The 25780-nt window shown below is 49.0% G+C and overlaps 1 protein-coding gene across 1 annotated transcript; it reads right to left on the reverse strand.

Moving 5' to 3' along the window:
* On the reverse strand, positions 1-25780 carry LOC142302869 (olfactory receptor 10A7-like). The gene is made up of 2 exons (XM_075343976.1): positions 25553-25780; positions 1-948 (listed from the first exon to the last, which is right to left on the reverse strand). The coding sequence occupies exons 1-2, from the start codon at positions 25778-25780 to the stop codon at positions 1-3; spliced, it is 1176 nt and encodes a 391-aa protein (XP_075200091.1).

A 25780-nucleotide genomic window follows, 5' to 3' on the forward strand; every position in this document is an offset into this window, starting at 1 on the left:
TTATAAATGTATTATTTTGTTTACAGCTTCACTTATATTGTTATTTCTTAGACTGTATATAATGGGGTTGATGAAAGGAGTGAATACAGTATATAGCAGGGATAGGAGTTTACTCGTATTCATGGTTTGCTCTTGTGTTGGGAAAACATAAATACTGAACAATGTCCAGTAGAATATGGAGACCACGGTGAGGTGGGAGCTGCAGGTGGAGAAGGCTTTCTGTCTACCGGTGCTGGATGGGATCCTTAATATAGCAGCAATAATCTTGGCATAAGATACGATTATTATTATGGTTGGAATGATTATTAATGGAGTGCCTACCAATGTGATTTCAAGGTGAACAATGGAAGTATCGGAGCAGGTGATGTCCAGTAGAGCATTCATGTCACAGAAGAAATGGTCAATGATATTGGGACCACAAAAAGTTAGCATTCCTGTTGTGACCACTTCAATCAATGTCGTAGAAAAACTGCAACTCCAAGAGATGATGGCCAGTTTCATACAACAAGTCCTTGTCATTATTGTAGCATAACGGAGGGGATTACAGATGGCCACATATCTGTCATAAGACATCACTGTGAGGAGAAGACATTCAAATGCTTCGGAGGCACAAAAGAAATAAAGTTGGGTGATGCAACCAATCAAGGTAATTATTCCCCCATTATACACAATAATTTGAAGCATCTTGGGGACAATATTTGTGGTTAACAAGATGTCACTTGCAGACAATTGTGAGATGAAGAAATACATTGGAGTCTGGAGGTTCTTGTTAATGGACACCAGCATGATTATCAGGAGGTTCCCACATACCGTCCCACAGAAAATCAGCAGGAAAAGACAAAAGAGGAAAATTCTTAAATAATTACTGGCTTGAAATCCTAGGAGGAAAAAATCTGTACCAATGGTACGGTTCCCTTCCTGTGCATAGAAGAGAAAAAGCAAGGAACACTATTTACACTCTATCAACATCAAGTCATAATTTATAATGATATGCACCAACACCAAAGAGATGTAATATTCAGCTGATCAAGGAAATCATAATACAATATAATGTAGGTGCTGCTTCTGAGAACATACTAGAAACCTGTGATCAAAACTCTTATTCAGCTTAAGTCTATATATTCCAAACTCTCCTGAAGCAGAAAGGTACAAAATTCTGAATTCTCCATTTACCAACATTAGACAGAGCAGTATAGCATCCTATACACATTTGTTAAGGGGGGCATTATTTACGGTGATGCAATCTAAGTTATGCATCTACATCTTAAACCCGTCTGCCTCCAAATCATATGAGTCCTTTGTCAGCATGCATGCTATGCCGTTCATCCAGAGACCAGTGATGTGTGCACAAATCTAGGTTGAAAATATGACTGGTTTAATTGCGGAAGTTAAGATACATTTAAAGAAATCAGTTGGCTAAGAGCCAAGAATACGTAACATGTCTCCTATTGGGTAAACTGTAAAAGAGCTTATTCTGAGATATATATGTACTGTATACGTGTTTCCTCATTTTATATTAAGCAAAGTCAGCATGATTCACTTATCACAGGAAAGTGCCAGAATGTCTTGTGAGTCTTATGATGCCTGAATGCAGATATAGGTGCGGTACACAGTGCAAGCGCCATTTTAAGTCCTGCTTTTTGGATATCTTCATATAATTATTAATACGCATAACAGTTTGTAATCATGTCTATAACACATGAATCTAATAAACACACTTTGTACTTAGCATTTGAATTTTTGTAATTTAACCGGATTCCACCTAAATTTCATTTATAAAGTGCTTAGATATAGAGTTGGGTGAATGTGCAAAGTTTTAGGTTCGGCCGGTCTGGCCAGACGTAAAAAAAAAAAAGTCAGGTTCGGTACCAAATTTGAACCCAAACTTGAGCCCTGACATCGAACCCCATATAAGTCTATGCGAAACCTAACTTGTGTGTTGTGAAATGGTGTTAGTAAGGCTGCTTTCACACATCAGTTTTTTGGCATCAGGCACGATCCGGCGAAAAAACGGATCAGTTGCATCAGTTTTTTCCATCAGTTCCTTCAGTTTTTGACAGATCCGGTGTGATACTGAGCATGTTCAGTTAAAAAAAACGGATCAGTTTTTTGCCACATTACGCCGGATCCGGCATCCATAGGCTTCCACTATAAAACACGCTGTATGGCGCCTGATCCGGCTCGATCCGTTTTTTTTGCCGGACACAAAAACATTCACAACGTTTCATCCAGCCGCCGGACAAGTACATTTTGCCGGATCTGGCAAAAAATGGATGAATCGCAAGGCCATCCGGCACAATCCGGCGCTAATGAAAATCTATGGGGGAAAAAATGGATCCGGCGGCATATTTTTGCCGGATTGTGCCTGACGGCAAAAAACTGATGTTTAAAAGCAACCTAAAGGCTAAGGAGCTGTAAAAGGAAGAAATACAGAGATTAGAGTAGGACAGTTAAGCTGCATGCCCACCATCAGGGTTCACAGCTTCATACAAATGTAGCATTTTGCATAGTCCAAAATGCTACCTTGTACACTACAAGCACAATGGATAGGTTTTCTAGAAATCCCTTGCCCACTGTGCTTGTTTTTAACACAGGGTAAGCTGACATGTGATGTGTGATGTGGCTTCCCGAGGTGAAGCATGTAAATTTAATGCTGCACAGTCACAAGTGTCCTCCACAGGGAGAACAGAGAGAAACACCGCAGCGGCAAAAACCCTGATCATGGGCATGGACAGCTGTGGTCTCTTGTGGACAGCACTCACTGCCCCACAGGGCAGGACACACTGTGTCAAGGATGCAATGTGTGCTGAAGTATGCATATACCCAAATACTTAACGATTCTCCCACGCGTCTGTAACACTGCTTCTAGGTCCGATAATAAACTCTCATGTATATTCACTACTTCCACTGTCCACCCACTGTGAAAGTGACTGTAATTGCTTGCAGACTGCCGGCATGCCAGCATCTGTGATTTGTTGTGTTGTTTAAAAATAAATAAATAATTGGAAATTTTTTTGTAGGGTCTCCCCATAGATTGATATCCAGCACAGATAAAGCAGACGGCTAAAGGCTGCAGCCCCCAGCTGTGTGCATTATCTTGTCTTATTTATTTTTACACTGTACACCCAATCACAGATGCCATCACACAGGCAGTGTGACTGCAACTAATTACAGACACTGTCACAGAGAGTGGGAGGGGTAAGCAGTGGATATGCATGAGATCTACTGAGTGGACCCGGAAGAATTGTGACAGCCACGCGGGAAACTCAGTAAGTATATATCTCTGCTCTAAATACCATTTTGCTTCCATTTAACTTTTTTTATTTTCATTTTTTTATTCGGTTGGCCAAACTCGAACAATAACATTGACTTCCCTGAGAACAACAAGGAGCAGAGATGTATGCCAAGCAAGCTGAGCTTAATAACTTGCAATGTGGAGCGGGAATACAGGAACATAAAAATCAGCAGCCCCACTCAGAGTTTACCAGCAAAAGGAACACAAAACCGAAACACAGAATTTGACGGGCCCATGGGGTCTTAGGGGTTTACTCATCACCGGGCCGGTGTAGGGGGTCACTTGTCACAGTGGCCAGGCCCGGTTCCGTGACCCCGGCGGTGTCAATAAAGACGGAAGGGTTATTTACAGGGGAGAAAAGTTTGTATTCGTGGTGCCACCTGTGGTTTGTGGCTAACATAGGAGCCACTGCTGTGGGAGGTATCCTTTGGGGCAGATGGTAGCTCAGCTCGGTTAGTGCAGTTCTCCACAGGCAGAGCTCAGGCCCCAGGGTGTTGGGAGAAGTAAGTAGTTTCCTGCTGCTGTGCAGCTAAGGCAAAGTGTAAGGTGCGGGAAGGATTGGAAGAAACAGGGGTTGCAGTCAAAGTTCTTTACTCAATGAAGTATCACCGCCTCTGGAGTACCAGGCTCCGCTGCCAAGGGCATCAGCCGATCCCGAGTAGTTTGGAGGTCAGGGCCGGAGCTTCTCCCTGTGAGTCCTTCCTACTTGCGCTGTGATGTGTAGGCCCCTGCGGCTTGAAGCTATGCTGAGATCCTCTGCCTTGCATTGGCTCCTGTTCTCACCCGTATAGCAGGCAGTGCAAGTCCTTTACTGGTGCAGCTCTTTTGTCATGGCTCCTGACTTTAGTATGCTGTTGAGCCCCAGGCACTCTGTGGGCCAGGAGACTTGGGCGGGCTTTGCACGCTGCGACATCGGTAACAATTTGTTACCGATGCTGCAGCGACAGTCCCGCCCCCGTCGCATGTGCAATATCTAGTGAAAGCTGCGTAGCGATTATTATCTCTACGGCAGTTTCACACGCACATACCTGCCGTGCGACGTCCCTCTGGCCGGCGACCCGCCTCCTTCCTAAGGGGGCGGGTCGTGCGGCGTCACAGCGACGTCACATGGCAGGCGGTCAATTGAAGTGGAGGGGCGGAGATGAGCAGGATGTAAACATCCCGCCCACCTCCGTCCTTCTCATTGCAGCCGGGAGGCAGGTAAGGTGAAGTTCCTCGCTCCTGCGGCTTTACACACAGCGATGTGTGCTGCCGCAGGAGCGAGGAACAACATCGTACCTGTCGCTGCACCGGCATTATGGAAATGTCGGAGGCTGCAGCGATGATACGATAACGACGCTTTTGCGCTCGTTCATCGTATCAAAAAGGTTTTACACGTTGCGATATCGACTGCGACGCCGGATGTGCGTCACTTTCGATTTGACCCCATCGACATCGCACGTGCAATGTCGCAACGTGCAAAGCCGCCCTTGCAGTCTCCTGCCCTATGGATTCTGCTGGTGGGACTTGCAGTACCCATGCAGCCTAGGGTCTGCACCCTGCTTTCTGCGCTCGGTCCTGAGGGTGCTATTATTCAGCTTTCTCCTCAGCGACCGTCTGCGACTTGTTCCTCTTTCTGTCTGTTTCTGTGTATCTCTGTCACCTCACTCCCCCTAGAAGATGATCAACCCCCCGGGTTGCTGAATTAGTGGGCTGGAGGTCCCATACCTTGTGATGGCCACCCCCAGGACCCTACCCTAACACAGTTCCAGTGGGAGGGAAACTAGGTATGCGTTGTGTGGATTGTGGTGGTTAACGGCAATGACCTCCTTCGTACCTGGGATGAATACCGAACCTCAGCTTAGGTGCAGTACCCTGTGGTGACTGAAGCATCAGGGGCACCACACTCCCCCACAGTGAATACCAGCACGTCCGCAGGCTGGAAAGAAAACAATACAGTTATGACTGCAAAATTTTATGCTGTAAAACATTAACATTTCTTCCGTTTATGGGACGCATGGTTTCATAAACATTACAAACTCTTACATCATTTACACTGAGACGAATAAAACTTTTAGCACTATAAAATACTATAAAAATTTAGCTTTTTGCACCTTGCATTTCCCCGACCAAGTGCACGAATTAAAAGTAGACAGCAATATGGGGGACCTGCCTCAAACCCCCAACGTAGGCTCTGGGCATGCTTCAGAGCATTCCAGACCACTCTTTGTTATTTCTGCATACGCAACAGGTTTTGAGGTCCTGTGGTCATATTAATTCTGGTAGGGAGCACAACAGGTGCTGACTATGTACATGGTAGTCCAGGCCACACCTAGTCCAGTGGCCCAGTTGTCCATTTTAACACAACAGTTATCACTTAAAGCAATATTAATCTTCAGGAACCAATCAACTATTTACATCCTTTATATCAGCACCTTACTCCTTTTTGGCTGTTGGCTCCTGAGGGTTAGTTCCTGCCCCCACATTCTTTCCACTCATGGGACATCCTTAGGCGTAGTGCCCCACTTGCTCACAGTGGTAGCAAATCGGCTGCCCGTTGGCGTCATAATGATCAGGAACCTGGGACAGCGAGTTTATTCCTTGCCACAGCCAGAGGAGGTCATCAACACTAGAGGCCAGCTCATTGGTTGCCAACCAATTGCTGGGCCCTTTGCTGAGATTGCACTACTTTGGTCAGAGCAGCCATACCTCGGGTCAGCTCCAAGACCTGGAGCCGCAATTCCGCGATAGAATCTCCACTTAATTTCTGTTTAATCTCATTGGATGTCAACCAAGTTACAGGTAATAACAGAGGCACCTTATTTTCTCCTCTATTGCCCACAGCAAAGGGGTAGCACAGTCCAGCAACAGAAACCAAAACACATGGGGCAGACACCAACATGCATTTCACATTAAAGTACTATGTTGCATTAGTATGTTCTCAATGTACTCAGGAGACATGTTAATGTACAGTTATAATAATGCATATAGCAACATAGCATCTGTTTCAATTGGAGAAGTAACAGTGTGTCGCCCTGGGCAAGCCAGGGGTCACAGGTCACAACACCACCACACCCCACACTCCAGGTAGGCACATCACAGCTAACCAGAAATCCTTGTTGCCTTCCTCCAGAGTTTGATGATTCACACCAGGGGGTGGGCCAGGCGGTTGGCTCCGCCCACCAAGGAGATCACAGCTCTGGAGGCAGGAAGTACCAGGCAGTCCAGGAAGGGACATGAACGAGTGAACAGGAGAGTAGCCCAGGCAGGGCAAGAGTGAAGTCTAGCTGAGGGCTAGAAAGGAGTAAACAACTAAGTGAAAGTAGAAAAGTGGTAAAGGAGGAAAGCAAGTGAGGTGACAAGAAGGAAGGAAAGCCTGAAGGGTCCAGCTTTGTGTAGGGCCAGAACAGCAAGGTCAGCAACGGCGGTGACTGTCTGGAGGGGGACCGTTTGGAAGTTCCTGGAAGGACCCCGTTGGCTGTGTGCCCGGTGGTCTGGAGCAGTGTTCCGAAGGACAGTCAGCACCAGGGCAGGGGCCTCTCGGACCCTGGCAAGGCTAGGAGTCACCAAATTTGCCGAATCCGTCAGTGAAGGGGACGTAGATCCCCCAACAACCAAGTCCCGATTGAAGGCAACAGCCCAACCTGAAGCAGAGAGACACCGCCACCGCCAAGGCACCAGTTTCTCAGGGCCAGCGCCTGCGGGCAAAGTGTAGAGCTCCTCCGGCCCAGATTGCAGTCGGGGAGCGGGTAACCGGAGGGAATCCACCGCTACCACAAGTCAACCATAGGTGCAAGGAAGAGGGACATCACCGTCAACTACCGGGAGTGCAGGTGCAGCCGTCTGTGGGACCGTCCTACCAGCCGTTTGGTTTACCGTACAAACTGTGTCCAAGTCTCAGGCTGAGTGAGTACCACAGTGCCGCAAGGCACAGCGCTGCCCCCGCGTCCCTGCGCCCTCCAGGCCCCGCACCTCCTTCTCCACCCCCGGGCCCCGGGATCACCAACCCCTACCCACGGAGGGGCAACACAACACCTGGCTGCTCCGCATCACCATCCCCGGGACCCCCGAATTGAGCAGCGGTGGTGAAATCACCACAGCCGTGGGTGGCGTCACAAACTATAACAATCCCCCACACCCAACCACAAATCCCCTTTCACTCACGGGCGAGGAGTGTCGCTCGAGAAACCCTGGGATCCGGCCCACAGCTCGAGCCACCACTGAGCAGCTGCCGGACCCGAGCAGAAGGGGTGAGCGCGGTGTGCTGACACCCTCCTCCCCACCCGCGACAACTTGGCGTCACGAACAGGATCTTACCGCTCTGCCATCTGGTAGAGGTACGCCTTGTTACCGCCGGAGGTATCCGGCAGAAAAATTGCAGAAGTCGCCATCTTTGGCGCGAAAAGTTCCCGCTCGAGCGTCTTCTCGAGCAGTAGAGGCGCGAAGGCCAAAACCCCGCCCCGAGAGAGGAGGGGCCGGAAAGAGCTAAGGGGGACGAAAACAAGATGTCTGCGCCCGACGGAGCCACCGGAGGAGCGGTGGTCGCAGCCGCAGCGGCACCCGTGGATGGGAATGGGCCTGCCCAAGTCCCGGTTGTACCGGCGGGAGGTGCCGCGGCCCCCGCGCTCGCTCAGGTCATGCCGTTTTCCTTGCCCTATGCGCCCGGAGCTGCCTGGCTACCGCAGTATGATGGGAAACCGGATGCCCTACAGGCCTTCCGGAAAAAGCTTAACCCGTTGCTGGAGCTGTACCCCCTGACTGATAAGCAACGAGCGGCGATAGTGCTAGGCCAGCTAACCGGTGCGGCGGAGCAGGAAGCGGAGACCTGGGCCGAGGGGGACCGGCTCTCTGTAGCCACCATCTTTGAGAAGCTACAGACTGCCTTCGAGACCCGGACTGAAGCCGAGCTGAGGATGCAGTTTTACCAGTGCCGGCAACGAGCCGGGGATAGCATTCGGGACTATGCTCTACGTCTGCAGACCGCCCTCCGCACGCTGAAGCGGGTGAACTCTATTACTGAGGCGGATAGCAACAAGATGCTGGTGGAGCAATTTGCGCAGGGGATGAGGTCCCCTGAGGATCGTAAACAACTCCGACTGTGGGCCCTGGAACATCCTGATGTGGACTTTGCGGTGTTAAAAGAGCGGGCTATCAAAGCACTACAGCCCCCAGCTGCTGAAGTTCTGGAACCCGTCCCGTGGCCCGTCGAGACAGCTCCTGTTGTGGCGGCCTCAGCCAAGCCAACCTCTGTAATGCCTGCAGCCCCGAGCAGCACAGTCGAAGAGTTGGCAGCCCAGGTCCGTCGCATGGACGGAGACCTTGCCAAAATCCTTGCTGCACTGCAACCTTTGACCAGATCTCAGCCTCCAGCGCAGATACAGCTTGCCGACAGTCCCGAGGATGTTCCCTGGATGCAGCAGAGAAGTGCTAACAACCCGCGGAGCAGACCTCCAATCTGCTACAAGTGCCGTAAGCCGGGCCATTACTACCGACAGTGCCCGTTAAACGAGCAACCCCTGGGGCCCCGGGCCAATCCTCAGGAGTAGAACATCGTGGCCCCCCGGACTGGCGAGACCAATATATCGGGGCCCGCCCTATCATCCCCGTGGCTGTGGACGGCATACCAGTGATGGCTCTCTTGGACACTGGATCACAGGTAACTACTATACCGTACAAGTTGTACCAGCGGTATTGGGCCATAGACGAGCTGGCGCCCCCAGACAATAGCATAACGTTGATAGCCGCTAATGGACTTCCATTGACCCAGGTGGGGTATAAACAAGTGGCTATGACAGTGGGGCAAGCTGAACTACAACACCAGGGTATGATTGTGATCATGAATGAACCTAGTGATCATAACCCGAAGATAGTGCTGGGAACCAATGTGATGGAACACTGCATGGCTGATGTGTTGACCCTATTGCAACAGCTGGCCGCCACAGCGGCGGGGAGCCGGCAGAGGGCTGTGCAGCGTGAAATCCGTGCCCTGATGTACCGCCAGCATGTAAGCTCAACAGGAGGGGAGATTGGTGGAGTGAGAGTGATGGATGTTGCTCCATTGACTGTGCCCCCTAGGAGTGAGATGATGATCTGGTGTAGGGCAGCAGTAGGGCCTCAGGGGCGTGACTATCCCGCAATGATGGAGCCCATGCCTTCCGAGCACTGGCCCACTGTAATGGCCGCCCGAGGGGTGGTGGATGTGAAGAAAGGGAGAGTGCCTGTGAGAGTGTTGAACTGTGGAGAGGAAGAAGTCAGGCTTCCCCGGTATGCCACCATTGCCAAGCTGCTTACCCTGGACCCTCACACTATCCATGAAGCCAGTCCATCCACACTCCAACCTGCCACCAACACTCCCCCACCCCAGGGGGACATAAGCGAGTGGCACCAACAGCTACATGTAGGCACTGATGATACCCCTACACATCACAGGGCAGGGGTACACAGGGTGGTGCAGGAGTACGAACAGGTTTTCAGTAAGCACCCCCTAGACTTCGGGCAGATCAAGGGGGTCCAACACCACATTCCCACAGGTGAACATCCCCCTGTCAAAGAGAGGTACAGACCTATTCCCCCTGCACATTACCAGTGTGCCAAGGACATGTTGAGGAATATGAAGGAGGCGGGGGTTATTCGGGACAGTTGTAGTCCCTGGGCCGCTCCGTTGGTACTGGTCAAGAAGAAGGATGGTACCATGCGGATGTGTGTGGACTACCGGAAGATCAACCAGATAACCCATAAAGATGCCTATCCGTTACCGCGTATTGAAGAGTCTTTGGCCGCACTGAGGACTGCAAACTACTTCTCGACCCTTGACCTTACCAGCGGGTACTGGCAGGTGGCCGTGGCTCCAGAGGACCGGGAGAAGACCGCCTTCACCACCCCGATGGGGCTCTGCGAATTCAATAGCATGTTGTTTGGGCTGTGCAATGCCCCTGGGACCTTTCAACGGTTGATGGAATGCTGTCTGGGACATTTAAACTTCGAGACCGTCCTGCTGTATTTGGATGATGTGATTGTTTATTCCCAGACGTATGAGGCCCATCTGGAGCACCTGGCCGAGGTGTTCGCGTCCCTTGCCAAGTACGGGATGAAGTTGAAGCCCTCAAAATGCCACCTGCTGAAACCCAGGGTGCAGTACCTAGGGCATGTGGTGAGTGCGGATGGTGTCGCCCCCGACCCTGAGAAGATCACTGCCATCCAAAGCTGGCCGAGACCAACTGCAGTGAGGGAGGTAAGGCAGTTTCTGGGTCTGGTGGGGTACTATCGGCGCTTTATAAAGGGGTACACGAAGATGGCTGCCCCCATGCAAGATCTCCTCGTGGGACAGACCAAAGGTGGTAGACCCATCGGAGCCCCACTGTTGTGGGAGGACAAGCATGAGGAGTCCTTTTGCCAGTTGAAGGCGGCCCTGACCGGAGAAGAGGTCCTGGCGTACCCTGACTATGGGTGCCCATTCATCCTCCACACGGACGCCAGTAACGTGGGGCTAGGAGCGGTCCTATCCCAGGTCCAGGAGGGAAAGGAGAAGGTGATTGCCTACGCCAGCCGAAAACTCCGGCCGACCGAAAGGAACCCTGAGAACTATAGCTCCTTCAAGCTCGAGCTACTGGCGTTGGTGTGGGCTATCACGGAGCGGTTCCGTCACTATTTGGCGGCAGCAAAATTCACCGCATTCACGGACAACAATCCGCTGACTCACCTGAACACGGCCAAGTTGGGCGCGCTGGAGCAGCGGTGGGTAGCCCGGTTAGCCAACTATGATTTCACCATAAAGTACCGAGCTGGTCGTGTCAACATCAATGCAGATGCACTCTCCCGGATGCCCCATTTGTCAGAAGAGGGGTGCGAGGATGATGACCTCGAGGAGATTGAGTTGCCCGCGTTTCACCAGCCGCCTACTGAGAGGGTACAAGTATGTCAGCAAAAGGTGGATCTGGACCCGCGACCCAGTCAAGAGTGGCAAGACGCCCAGGACCAAGCGCCGGCTGTCCGCCTTGTCAAGACCCTGGTGGAACAAGGTGCTATGGGGATAGACCCTGCCGCTCCAGCCGAAGCCCAACGCCTGTGGAAAGAACGAAAACGGCTCTACCTACACCAAGGGAGGCTATACCGTGAGCTGATCAACCCGAAGACCCATGAGAAAATATGCCAGTTAATCGTTCCTCAAGCTGATGTCGCTACTGTCCTACAGGCATACCATGATGGTGCTGGCCACTTCGGGTGGAAGAAGCTGGAGATGCTGTTGAGGGAGCGGTTCTATTGGAGTGGGATGCGTGAATCGGTGGAAGCCTGGTGCCGAGAGTGCGGTCCTTGTACGCTGAGAAGAAAGGACGAGAATAGCCAGAGGGCACCGTTACACCCTATAGTCACCCATCAGCCACTGGAGCTGGTCGCCCTAGACCATGTCAAACTCACCCCTAGCCGAAGTGGGTACACCTACGCATTGACCATGGTAGATCACTACTCAAGATTTATGGTGGTAGTCCCTGTTAAGGACCTGACTGGTCGAACCGCTGCCCAAGCGTTCCAGGCCTATTTTTGCCGATCCCATGGGTACCCCGAGAAGTTGCTGACTGACCAAGGCCCGGCTTTTGAAGCAGAAGTGTTTCACGAATTCTGCCAGTTGTACGGCTGCAAGAAGATCCGGACCACTCCGTACCACGCCCAAACCAACGGCATGTGCGAGAAGATGAACCACTTGGTCCTGGGGCTCCTCAAGACACTACCGCTGGAAGAACGGAACATGTGGCCAGAAAAGTTACCCGACTTGGTCGACATGTACAATAATATCCCGTCCAGCTCGACCAAGTGCACCCCAGCGTATCTGATGAGGGCTCGTCCTGGCCGCCTGCCGGTGGACCTGGAAATGGGGTTGGAGGCCCCGGAAGCACTCCCTTCAACGGCAGAGTGGGAAAGTCGGAGGAGGGGCCAGTATCGACAAATCCAGGAGTATGTGGAGAAAAACCTCAGTCGGAGTCGAGAACAGCAAGAGCACCGGTTCAATCAGAAGGCGCCCGCAGGTCCTTTCCAGCCAGGAGATGTGGTGCTGAAACGGAAGAGAAAAGCCCACAAACTGGATGACCAGTGGGAGCAAGTCCCTTACGTCGTACAACCCACAGAGTGGGACGATGGGAAGACCTACCAGATCAGTCGTGACCAAGGGGGCACCCTGGCCACCGTTTCTCGGGACCATCTAAAAAAATGCCCCCCAGCGTTGAAAGCAGAGGCTGAAGTACCGGTTTTTCCACCAGTGGAAAAGGCGGCAGAGGTAATCCACACTGTGATGGGTGACTTCCCAGCAAACTGGCCTACACAGAACGGCGCGGTGATACTTCCAGTGATACTGTTCCCACAACCCGTGGATGAAGAAGTAGTGGAAGCGGTTAACCGTGAGCCAGAACCAGTGCCAGTGCCCAGGGACGAACCTGTACCCAGTCCCCCTACACCTCCGCCTGCTCCACACCATAGCAGGGAGGAGGAACCGAATGTTCCCTCTACCCCACTGTCTAGCAACACTGACACTGGGCCCCGAAGGTCCACCCGGTCCAACCTAGGTAGACCCCCACTTAGGTACAGGGAGACCGTTCTATGAGTAGAAGGGGTCCGCAAAGTGCAGGAGTGGTTGTAGTTGTTGTTTATTTAAAAGTTTTGGAAAGAATGATAAGGAAAATGAAAATTAACCGAAGTTTAACCTGATTTGCTTGTGATTGAACCGGCAGGAGCCGGCACCGTTGTCCCCGTGGGGACCGTTTAAAAATGCATGGGAACTATCGATGGACAAGCCCGTGAACTTGCAGGGCAAGCACAGACGTTAGTGGCTTGTAAATATGTTGGTTACCGTTACCGTTTTCCGCAATGCCACCTCCGGAGAGGCAGGTTGGAGGGAGGGCCCTGAGCAGAGCAGGCTGGGGCCCAGCCGCCAAAGGAACCGGTGGCTACCCTCTGGAGGGAAGGACAGATCCAGCTCAGGTACCATGTGCTGGACTGTGGGTCAAGGGGTGCTGCCTGGGTTTTAGGGGCAGCATCAGGGCCAGGTTACTTGGGTGGGAGAGAGCGGAAACCGTAACCGTAAACCGTTGCAACGTTAAAAGTAAATGTGCCTCCCGTCTTGGGAAGAAGTTATTAAAAATGTTATTCTTGTTTGCTTAACCTTGTTACCCCTTTTTCAGAAAAATAAAACCGGTGTAGGACGGCAGCCCGTGGACGGTCTGCATTTTGCTAAGGGGGAATGTGTCGCCCTGGGCAAGCCAGGGGTCACAGGTCACAACACCACCACACCCCACACTCCAGGTAGGCACATCACAGCTAACCAGAAATCCTTGTTGCCTTCCTCCAGAGGCTGATGATTCACACCAGGGGGTGGGCCAGGCGGTTGGCTCCGCCCACCAAGGAGATCACAGCTCTGGAGGCAGGAAGTACCAGGCAGTCCAGGAAGGGACATGAACGAGTGAACAGGAGAGTAGCCCAGGCAGGGCAAGAGTGAAGTCTAGCTGAGGGCTAGAAAGGAGTAAACAACTAAGTGAAAGTAGAAAAGTGGTAAAGGAGGAAAGCAAGTGAGGTGACAAGAAGGAAGGAAAGCCTGAAGGGTCCAGCTTTGTGTAGGGCCAGAACAGCAAGGTCAGCGACGGCGGTGACTGTCTGGAGGGGGACCATTTGGAAGTTCCTGGAAGGACCCCGTTGGCTGTGTGCCCGGTGGTCTGGAGCAGTGTTCCGAAGGACAGTCAGCACCAGGGCAGGGGCCTCTCGGACCCTGGCAAGGCTAGGAGTCGCCAAATTTGCCGAATCCGTCAGTGAAGGGGACGTAGATCCCCCAACAACCAAGTCCCGATTGAAGGCAACAGCCCAACCTGAAGCAGAGAGACACCGCCACCGCCAAGGAACCAGTTTCTCAGGGCCAGCGCCTGCGGGCAAAGTGTAGAGCTCCTCCGGCCCAGATTGCAGTCGGGGAGCGGGTAACCGAAGGGAATCCACCGCTACCACAAGTCAACCATAGGTGCAAGGAAGAGGGACATCACCGTCAACTACCGGGAGTGCAGGTGCAGCCGTCTGTGGGACCGTCCTACCAGCCGTTTGGTTTACCGTACAAACTGTGTCCAAGTCTCAGGCTGAGTGAGTACCACAGTGCCGCAAGGCACAGCGCTGCCCCCGCGTCCCTGCGCCCTCCAGGCCCCGCACCTCCTTCTCCACCCCCGGGCCCCGGGATCACCAACCCCTACCCACGGAGGGGCAACACAACACCTGGCTGCTCCGCATCACCATCCCTGGGACCCCCGAATTGAGCAGCGGTGGTGAAATCACCACAGCCGTGGGTGGCGTCACGAACTATAACAATCCCCCACACCCAACCACAAATCCCCTTTCACTCACGGGCGAGGAGTGTCGCTCGAGAAACCCTGGGATCCGGCCCACAGCTCGAGCCACCACTGAGCAGCTGCCGGACCCGAGCAGAAGGGGTGAGCGCGGTGTGCTGACACCCTCCTCCCCGCCCGCGACAACTGTATATCACAAATGTGAGTACACCCCTTAAGTTTTTTCTTTCCATTTAACCACTGGAGAACTGACGCTTTGATACAATGTACAGTGTCAGTGTGCAGCTTGTATAATAGTGTGCAAATTTGGTGCCCTCTAAATAACTCAACACACTTATATTAAAGTTTAATACACATGAAACAAAAGAGAGTATACTCAAAGTGAAAATGCCCTACATTCCCATAGTGTCCATATTTTCTGTAGTCACCATTATTTTCAAGCACAGCCTTAACTCCCATGGGCATAGAGTTCACAATAGGTTCATAGGAGCTGTGGGATTCTCCCCCTTTCTCTATGGCGACATCACAGAGCTGTTGGATGTTAAAGACCTTTCCACTACTCCACCCTCCATATGAGGATGACCCACAGATACTCCATAGGGTTTAGGTCTTGACAGTCAAGGTCATTTACCATCAGTATCTTTAGCAAGGCAGTGGATGTCTTGGAGGTGTGCTGTGGGTTATCAAGTTGAAATATCGCCCTGTGGCCCCTTTTCCAAAGGGAGGGGATCATACCCTGCTTCAGTATGTCACAACACATGTTGTCAGTCATGGTTCCCTCAATGAACTGTAGCTTCCCACAGCCAGCAGCACTCATGCAGCCCAAAACCATGACACTCCCACCACTATGCCTGGCTGTAGACAAGAAACACTTGTTTTTGTGCTCTTCTCCTTGTTTCCACCACACACACTTGAACCATCGGAACCAAATAACTTTATCTTGGTATCATCAAACTAAAGAACATGGTTTCAGTAATATATGGCTCCCCTGAGGCTTCCATCACCACAGAGGTTCTGCACCTCAGCCAAAGGTGTGGTATCCCATCCTGGGTAAGAAAGGGGTCATCTGCCGGTTCACAGACAAAACCTGCACACACCAATTGTTAGGTCACACACTGGGTCAGGGTTTAAGGCAGGTACTCCATTAATGCTGAGAAGCAGCGACCAGTATACCTGGTTATGGAGCCTTAAGTCCCATTCACTATCCTGGAGGGGTGGAGCCTGGCAGAGGGAGTGTGGGAGGTAGTAGTGAAGAGAACCAGTCAGAACCAGTTAGTTCTAGTTGGAGTGAGTTTTCAGTCAAAGTGAGTGACAGTTTACAGGAGTCAGTCAGTGAGAAGGAGTAAGAAGCTGTGGTTCATGGTGAAGACCCTGGGGTCCTGCTAGACCCAAGTGACACCAAGAGAAGGGGTTCCCGAGTGCCAGGGAATTGTGAGAGGCCTCCGTGGGCATGTTCCACCAAAAACACCGGGGTGGAGGAATCTGGGTGCAATATTGGGGACAGTCCCCAGGCAAAAGGAAGAAAAACATTTCTGTTAGCAATCCGATGGCCTCGGTAATTGCTGTAGGCATCCAAGGCCACAACCTGCCACCCATCCTCTGCAAGGGGGAGCTTCAAAAGGACCACGGTCAGCCACCCTTTAGTCGCGGCTCGGTGGCGGAGGTGCAGGACAGTTCAGCGAAGGTCAGCGCTAAGAGACGGCCAGGAAAGGAACATTGAGAGGTGCACCGGTACTGACCCATGATCTGCTCAGGATTGACGGAGGCCCACAACAGTGAATCCTGGCACACCACAGGGAAACCGGTTAGCTGCAGTTTTGAAACAGACTGTGAGTTAAACATCTTGACTCATAGTTATATAGTTACTTAGGTTGAAAAAAGACCTGGGTCCATCTAGTTCAATCTTCCTCTACCAGTTCTACATTTAGTCACTAAGTAATTTATAACCAACAATGTTTTGTGTACTGAGGAAATCATCCAGCCCTTTTTTAAAAGCTGTTATAGTATCTGCCATTACTACCTCTTGTGGTAGGGTATTCCACAGTCTGACTGCTCTAACTGTAAAGAACCCTTTCCTATTTAGCTGTTGGAATCGCTTTTCTTCCACTCGCAGTGAGTGCCCCCTGGTCCTTAGTACTGTCTTTGGAAGAAATAAGTCATGTGCCAGTCCTTTATATTGACCACACATGTATTTATACATATAAATGAGATCTCCTCTGAGACGTCTTTTTTCTAAGCTAAACATATCTAACTTTTTCAACCTGTCATCATATGGGAGGCCTTCCATTCCTTGTAATAGTCTAGTTGCCCGCCTTTGAACTGACTCTAACTTCTGAATGTCCTTTCTAAAATGTGGAGCCCAAAACTGGATCCCGTATTCCAGATGTGGCCTTACAAGTGATTTATAGAGGGGTAACAATACGTTGGGATCACGGGATCTAATCTCTCTTTTTATACACCCTAAAATCTTGTTTGCTTTAGCAGCTGCTGCTTGACATTGAGTGCTGCTGCTCAGCTTATTTGTAATGAGAATACCCCGATCTTTGTCCTGTTCTGTAGTCCCGAGTTTACTTCCATTTAATGTATACGCAGCTATAGGATGCCTCGTGTTGTCTGGTTCTTCCTGCGCCCCATTCATTTCCATCATAGACTTTCCTAACAGATGCCCTGGGATACGGCTCCACTTGTGGGGAGCAAGAAACACCTCAGCTGCCATAACACCTGGCCCTGGAGTCCCGTCCAGCAGCGCGGCCCCATAGCCGCAATCAACAGGTGTCGTAATGAATTTTACTTAATATTAACTATAACTCCCATCATCATCATCTCCCCTTTATTATTGAGACACCGCCAGGTTCACGGAGCCGGACCCCCGCCACCACTGACATCCCCGGACTAGTCCGGCCCAGTTCCGAGTGCCCTCGGCCCTGGGGCACGACAAATAGATATGTGATGCTAGTTACTACTTACGGGTAGTACGAATGGAAGAGTAGTCAGGGAAACTGGGGTCTGGTAACTGGAGGACACATAAAGATTTCAGGAGAAAACAGAGGCATTGTCAGGTCACAATCTGGGATCAAAAATCCAGGTGGGCAAGTAATGGATACAGGGAGATCGTGTCAAGAACAGGGAGTGGGCAGAGGGGAGTCAAGCAACAGTCCAAGGTCAGGCAATACATATCTGAATACAGGAATAGCAGACCCAACAGCACTACTCACAACCAAAATGTATGACTGGCAGGGTTCTGGGAGATCATTCTCAGTTAAAAAGCAGAGCAATTCAAGGGAATATGGAACACCTGAGCCACCAGCACCTCCCAGAACCAAAATGGAAGCCAGCGCTGTTAATCTACACTGACAGCTCAATACCAGGTAAGCACAGCAGAGATGCTCATAGTGTGTAAGATGCTCTGCACAGGGGAATTATGACACCATGTCCTTAGTCTGCTTGTCATCAGGAACTGCTCCAACTTTAGAAGAGGCTCCCTTCTGTGACAACAGCAATGCAGACCGATCTCATGCAGCATGCAGAATATTGTTTGATCACTGAAAAGCAGACCCCTCACTCCTTTAACCTCTATTGCAAGCTGGCACCACACATATGTCTTTTTTGAAAAAACCTCTGGATATGAGGCTGAGCATCTCCATTCATCTTCTTGGTACGAAATGGTCAGGCCATTTCTGAGTGGAACCTGTCTTGTTAAACCACTGTATGGTCTTGGCCTAGGTTATGAGAAGATTGCTAATACCCTGAAACTGTGGTGCAGAACAGTGGCCATCTTTATTACGAACCCCATTTCTTTTTTTCAGATCTTTAGAGAATTCTTTGCCATGAGGTGCCATTTTGAATTTCCAGTAATCAGTATGAGAGAGTGTGTTAGTGATACAACAAATTTAAATTACTTGCTCCTCATTTGCGCTTGAGATCTTGTAACTCTAATACGTCACATGACACAGGAGAGGGAAAAAAGCTAATTGAGCAAAATTTGGCCATTTTGTACTTAGAGCTGCACTCACTTTTGTTGCCAGTTCTTTAGACATTAACGGTTGTGTGTTGATTTATTTAGAAGGTAAACCAAGTTCACATTGTTATACAAGTTGTACACTGACTACTTTAAATCAAAGTGTCAAATCTTCAGTGTTGTCCCATAAAGAGATCTACAAAAATCTGCAGGATGTACTTAATTTATGGTATGCTGTAACTCTCTTTTTGCTTTTATCAAGTCTAACCATGATCCTTTCCAGAAGCTCAATAATATAGATAAAAGACTATATATGATCAGACGTTTTGAGACACACATACCAATCATTGAGTTAGTTTTTACTATAGTCCTATTGGCACACGTATAGGATGTTAAGCCTCCCACCAAGTAGTTTGTGTTTACTAATGTTCATGTAAGGATGGCTTATTCTAAAGAGCTCACTGATACCAGCGTGGTCTTGTAATAGAAGCAACCGGTGAAAAAAATAAGATCCTGACATTCTTGACACCTAATCATTCTACCTGCACCTGTGAATAGCCTTGTTGAAAAGTATAAGGAACCAAAGCAATTCAGCTATTAATGGAAGACCACGTGAAGATAGAGCAACATTGTCAAGTGCTGGGACTCATAGTACACAAAAGTCTCCAATACTCATGACACTATAACTGCAGAGTCCAAAAATCCTATGGCATTAAAGTCAACAAAAAACATCCTCTGTTTGGAGCTTCATGGTATGAGTTTTTGCTGCCAAGCAGTTTTATGCAAACCTTACAATGTCAAGTGCCAGATGCAATGCCTGGAGAATGTTACTGTTATGCCTTGGATTTATTCCGGCAGTCTCCTGTGCTGTGATCCACAATCAGGTTTGGTTGCTGTCCTGGTTCTGAACACTTTATTTGTGTTCATTGCCTTTCTGCCAACAGGTGTTTTCAATGCTGTAATTTAATCTGCCCTATCACCCGGCGGGTGCAGCTATTTAAAGCTTACCCGGACTTACATATCCTGTTAGTGATATTTCTAAAGTACTTGAAATTGCAGCCTATCTGCCAAGTGCTTTTCCTGACAGACTGTTTTGTTTACGTAACTTTTACTCTTCACCTTCAATCGGATTCTCAAGAAATTACGTAATTCCTTTCATGGTCGGTTAAGAAGCAAATGTCCAAGTAATCTTAGGCATTCTATTAGGGTTGTTTCAGTCTGCACATTGGCCTTTAGGGACTATGCAGCTGGGACCTCCAGTCTCTATATGAACTAGTTGGGTCAAGTGGAATAGTTTTTAGTGAGAACTTAGTTTACGTTATTTTTCATGTGTTCTCTATAGTGTGCATTACAGTTACCTGCCTGATTGCACTGAGCAAACTATAAAACTTGTTGGAATGGTGATAATGTTATGGGCATATTTTTTAGTGGTCAACTCAGACTCCTTACTTTTTTTAAGAGAAATCAGTTTGTAAAAGGCATTTTTTCTGTTCAAGCATGACCAACATACAAGGTTCACAAAGATATTGTTAGATAAGTTTGATGGGGAAGAACTTGACCAGCTGACCTAAACTAAGACCTCAACCTCATTCTACACCATTCAAATGAACTAGAATGGCGATTTCAAAATTTCTTCTTTATAAATGGGCAAAAATTCCCCCTAACACACTCTATCATGTCGCAAGACTTCCCAGAATAGTGGGAGTTGTTATAAACGCAAATTGGGGGATAACTCCATATTGATGTCTATGGACATTCCATGATTAAGACCTCAACAGGTCAAAACGCGTAGGAATAATTCTCTGTCCTATCCTGTTTGCCTCTTTTTGTACTTATGATGGATGTTTTTAAGGATGTAATAAAAAATATTCACTTTTAATACTCTCCTATTCACCTGGAGACGCTGGAATTTCTTCTATTTCATATGGATTTAGTATGGGCTGTTATCAAAGCTACTGCAGGTGCGATGTGCAATGGACACAATAATGTATCCACATAATGTACAAAACAATTAGAGCAAGATATAGAAAATCAACAAACAATTTGAGAAACAGGTCTTGAAAGCTTTAGCTAAGAGGTACTTTGCACGCTGTGACATCGCTAGCCGATGCTAGCGATGCCGAACGTGATAGTCCCCGCCCCCGTCGCACATGCGATAACTTGTGATAGCTGCCATAGCGAACATTATCGCTACGGCAGCTTCACACGCACTTACCTGCCTTTCAACGTCACTCTGGCCGGTGAACCGCCTCCTTACTACGGGGGAGGGTCGTGCGGCGTCACAGCAACGTCACACGGCAGGCGGCCAATAGAAGCGGAGGGGTGGAGATGAGCGGGACGTAAACATCCCGCCACCTCCTTCCTTTCGCATTTCCGGCGGGATGCAGGTAAGTAGATGTTCCTCACTCGTGCGGCTTCACACACAGCGATGTGTGCTGCCGCAGGAACGAGGAACAACATCGTATCACCTATCGGTCCAACATTATGGAAATGTCCGACACTACACAGATCGCTGATAAATGACACTTTTGTGATCGTTTATCAGCGCATCTAGGCTTTACACGTTGCAACGTCGTTACTGGTGCCGGATGTGCGTCACTTTCAATTTGACCCCGACGATATCGTAGTAGCGATGTCGCAACGTGCAAAGTACCCCTAAGACTCAAGTTTAAGACTCAAAACTATCATAAAAAAACAAGGAAATGAACTGTGATTTATGCACTCTGTGTTATTTATATGATATGCTAAGTCTTCTGACGTTCCTCCTCTCTATCCACCATTTACAATATTAATGATGAGTTAAGAATTCATAAAATTAGGCACTGAGCTTGGCTACTCAATGCCTGTAATTACTGATTCATGAAGACGAGGACAAACTACTAGATAAGTAAAGATTTATTCTGAATCTCATCATCACATCATATGTTAGATAACTGTGATTACACTATATATTTCTAATACTGGCATGTAGATAAATGAGGACGTTGACCGCTATTAGCCTCAATGTCAGAAAGGGTTTGTGACAGTACTTACATCAGGGTTGTCCATATTTTTCTACTGAAGAGAAAAAATGACCAATATATTTACAGGGTATTTTTAAATCTATTTTGAAGAAAATTAAACTCTGCAAATGAACCAACATGACAGGATGTGCGGTTATCAGCCACAATCAGTATTATAAGAAGAACCTCTATTTATACAAAAGTGAATGGAGGTGACTTTGGGAATTTTTTTCTCCTGCGTCTCACTCCACTGAGAAAATATAATAGTAATTAGATAATTGTCCCCAAGATCACTCAAGTCATGTACTCTCATGGAAAGAAAAATAAGAAAAAATGCATTATGGGCATAAAATATGCATTTGCAAGCATCATTGTATAGGTTTATTTGGATGAGTTGATAATCAACAAACAAGCATTTGTAAGGGTACCTTCACACTTTAGCGATGCAGCAGCGATCCAACCAGCGATCTGACCTGGTCAGGATCGCTGCTGCATCGCTACATGGTCACTGGTGAGCTGTCAAACAGGCAGATCTCACCAGCGACCAGGACCAGCCCCCAGCCAGCAGCGACGTGCAAGCGACGCTGCGTTTGCACGGAGCCGGCGTCTGGAAGCTGCGGACACTGGTAACTAAGGTAAACATCGGGTATGGTTACCCGATGTTTACATTAGTTACCAGCGCACACCGCTTCCTTGCTCTCCTAGCTACAGTACACATCGGGTTAATTAACCCGATGTGTAATGCAGCTACATGTGCAGAGAGCAGGGAGCCGCGCACACTGCTTAGCCCTGGCTCCTTGCTCTCCTAGCTACAGTACACATCGGGTTAATTAACCCGATGTGTACAGCAGCTACATGTGCAGAGAGCCGGAGCCGGCAGCACAGGCAGCGTGAGAGCTGCGGAGGCTGGTAACTAAGGTAAATATCGGGTAACCACCTTGGTTACCCAATGTTTATCTTGGTTACAGCTTACCGCAGCTGCCAGACGCCAGCTCCTGCTCCCTGCTCGCTTCATTTGTCGCTCTCTCGCTGTCACACACAGCGATCTGTGTGTCACAGTGGGAGAGCGCCTTTGAAGAAAACGAACCAGGGCTGTGTGTAACGAGCAGCGATCTCGCAGCAGGGGCCAGATCGCTGCTCAGTGTCACACACAGCGAGATCGCTAATGAGGTCACTGCTGCGTCACAAAAAGCGTGACTCAGCAGCGATCTCGGCAGCGAGCTCGCTGTGTGTGAAGCACCCCTAAGTAGAGATGAGCGAACCTTTCAAAGTTTGGTTCTCCGATCTTCGGCAAACTTCCTGATGTTCGCCAAATGGTTCGTCAAACATTTTTGAACCCTATTGGATTTAAAGGGAGGCCAAACCTAAGGGGTACTTTGCACACTATGACATCGCAAGCCGATGCTTGCGATACCGAGTGCGATAGTCCCCGCCACCGTCGCAGCAGCGATATCTTGTGATTGCTGCCGTAGCGAAGATTATTGCTCTGGCAGCTTCACATGCACTCACCTGCCCTGCGACGTCGCTCTGGCCGGCGAACCGCCTCCTTCCTAAGAGGGTGAGTCGTGCGGCGTCACAGCGACATCACACGGCAGGCGGCCAATAGAAGTGGAGGGGCGGAGATGAGCGGGATGTAAACATTCCGCCCACCTCCTTCTTTCCGCATTGCAGCCGGGACGCAGGTAAGGTGATGTTCCTCGCTCTTGCGGCTTCACACACAGCGATGTGTGCTGCCTGCTGGAATGAGGAACAACATCGTACCATCGCTGCTGCTAAATTATGGAAATGTTGGACCCTAAACCGATCATACGATAACGACGCTGTTGCGCTCGTTAATCATATGTAAAAAGATTTGTACACTACGATATCGACAGCGACGCCGGATGTGCGTCACTTTCAATTTGACCCCACCGACATCGCACTTGCGATGTCGTAGTGTGCAAAGTACCCCTAAGGCAGCGAAAACACCTTCAGGGGAGTAAAAAAGCTTCCAAAACAGCAAAAACATGTTTTACAGTGCAGCGCCACTGTTGTGAAATAGCCATTAGCTTCCTTGACTATTGACATAAGAAATATTGAAGTGCATGAGAGACAGGTATAGGTCTAATGTTCCCATAACCCTGCCAGTACAAACAAGATAGGAGACCCATCTTGAAGACTTGACATTTGAAAACATTGCAGGCAGACAGTGGAACATTGGCATAAATTTCCCCCCTCATTGCCCCATAGTGTCTTTGCACAGCAGTTATACTTGTTTAGATGGTTCACTGTCAGGTTTTTGGCAGTCATGGTGGATGAGTGAGTGGATTAGACCTATTGCTCCAACACCCCTGCCAGTACAGACAGGACACAAATTGGAGACCCATCTTGAAGACTTGACATTTCAATAATTTCAGGCAGACAGCGGTAGAGTGGTATCAATTCCCCCCCTCATTGCCCCATAGTGTTTTTGCACAGCAGTCAGGTATGGTTCTTTCAATGCACAGGACGTATCCTGGTATTTCCATTGTAAAATCAAGAAGTGGATGAGTGAAAAGATTAGGTCTCTTGCTCATACACCTCTGCCAGTACAGATAAACAAATTGGAGACCCATCTTGGAGACTTGACGTTTAAAAACATTGCAGGCATACCGCAGGTCAGTGGCATCAATTGCCTCCCTCATTGCTCCATAGTGTCTTTGCACAGCAGTTATACCTATTTAAATGGTTAACTTTTACTTGGCATGGTGGACAAGAGACCAGATTAGGCCTGTTGCTCCCCTGCCCCTGCCAGTACAGACAAGACACAAATTGGAGACTCATCTTGAAGACTTGACTTTTAAAATATTTCAGGCAGACAGCAGTGGAGTAGAGTCAATTGCCCCCCCCCATTGCTCCATAGTGTCTTTGCACAGCAATCAGGTATGGTTCTTGCAACACACAGGATGTGTCCAGGCATTTCCATTTTAAAATCAAGAGGTGCATGAGTGACAGAATTAGGCCTCTAACTCCCACATCCCTGAGAGTACAAGCAAAAGACAATTTGGAGACCCTTCTTGGAGTCTCAACAGTTCCAAAAATTAAAGTTAGACAACAGGAAAAGGGGCAGCAATTGGCACAAACTACAAATAGTAGAACACCGCAACATGGATGTGTGGGTCCAGCCCTGTAGCAAGGCCTGAACCAACACTTCTACTTTCACCTAGACAGTAAGATGACAGACAGGCATAGAGCTGTTGCTCCCAGACCACATGCACTACACCATAGCCTAGTCTGCACAGTCTGGGACTGAGATAGCAAAGTCATTGGACTTCCAAGACTTTTTCATCTTTTTGAAAGTAAGGCGGTCTAAGCTTTTAGTGGACAGCTGGATATGCTTATCCGTCAATACATCGCCTGCAGCACTGAAAACATGTTCTGAGAAAACACTAGATGACGGGCAGGCCAAAACCTCTAATGCATGACTGATGAGGTCAGGTCACTCTTGCTCCAGATACTCCTGTGCAATCCTCTCCAGTTATTCACTATGTGCCAAAGTTCTGCAATGTGCTGCTTTTGCATAGAATGGTCTAAAAAAAGTGTGCCGAACCTCACAGAAATTGTTTCTGCCACTTGAAGTGCTGCTGCTAATGTTTCTCCAATGGCGAAGCAACATTCCTGTGGTTGGAATTCTAGAACTGTGATGCACGCTGTGTATCTCACTTCTGTCTTGTGGAAAACTACTGTTAAGATGGTCTACATGCTTGTTTTAATACTCCAGGATCCGAGCATCTCTTTCCAGGGAGGGAAGCATCTTGATAAATTTACTCTTTTACCATGGATCCAACAGAGTGGAAACCGAGTAGTCAGCACTATTTTTAATCCTAACAATGCAGACGTCATATTGCAGATAGTGCAGTAAGAAGGCAGTCATGTGTCGGACACTTCCATGAAGTCCAAGTTCACGCTCCTCTTGCCCCTCTCACCAACCATAGACAACAGAGACGTGATGAATATTTTCTTCATTCCCTGAGTTCTTTGCATCCATTACCTCTTCTTTCTCCATTTGTTTCTCAGCTACTGCACTTTCAAAACCAGTTTGTCTGTTACCATGAGCCCACCTTGATCGATGGACTCCACATTCCTGTGGCACCTGCCTGTGTGACGACTGTCCAGGCCTTACAGGTAATGGTTTACCTTCCTCATACTTATCTGATTCCTCCTCTTCCTCTAGGACTACCACCTCCTCCCGCAGACTATTCAATGTATGCACCAGCAT

This window comes from Anomaloglossus baeobatrachus, chromosome 4 (assembly GCF_048569485.1).
Source record: "Anomaloglossus baeobatrachus isolate aAnoBae1 chromosome 4, aAnoBae1.hap1, whole genome shotgun sequence".
Taxonomy (NCBI): domain Eukaryota; kingdom Metazoa; phylum Chordata; class Amphibia; order Anura; family Aromobatidae; genus Anomaloglossus; species Anomaloglossus baeobatrachus.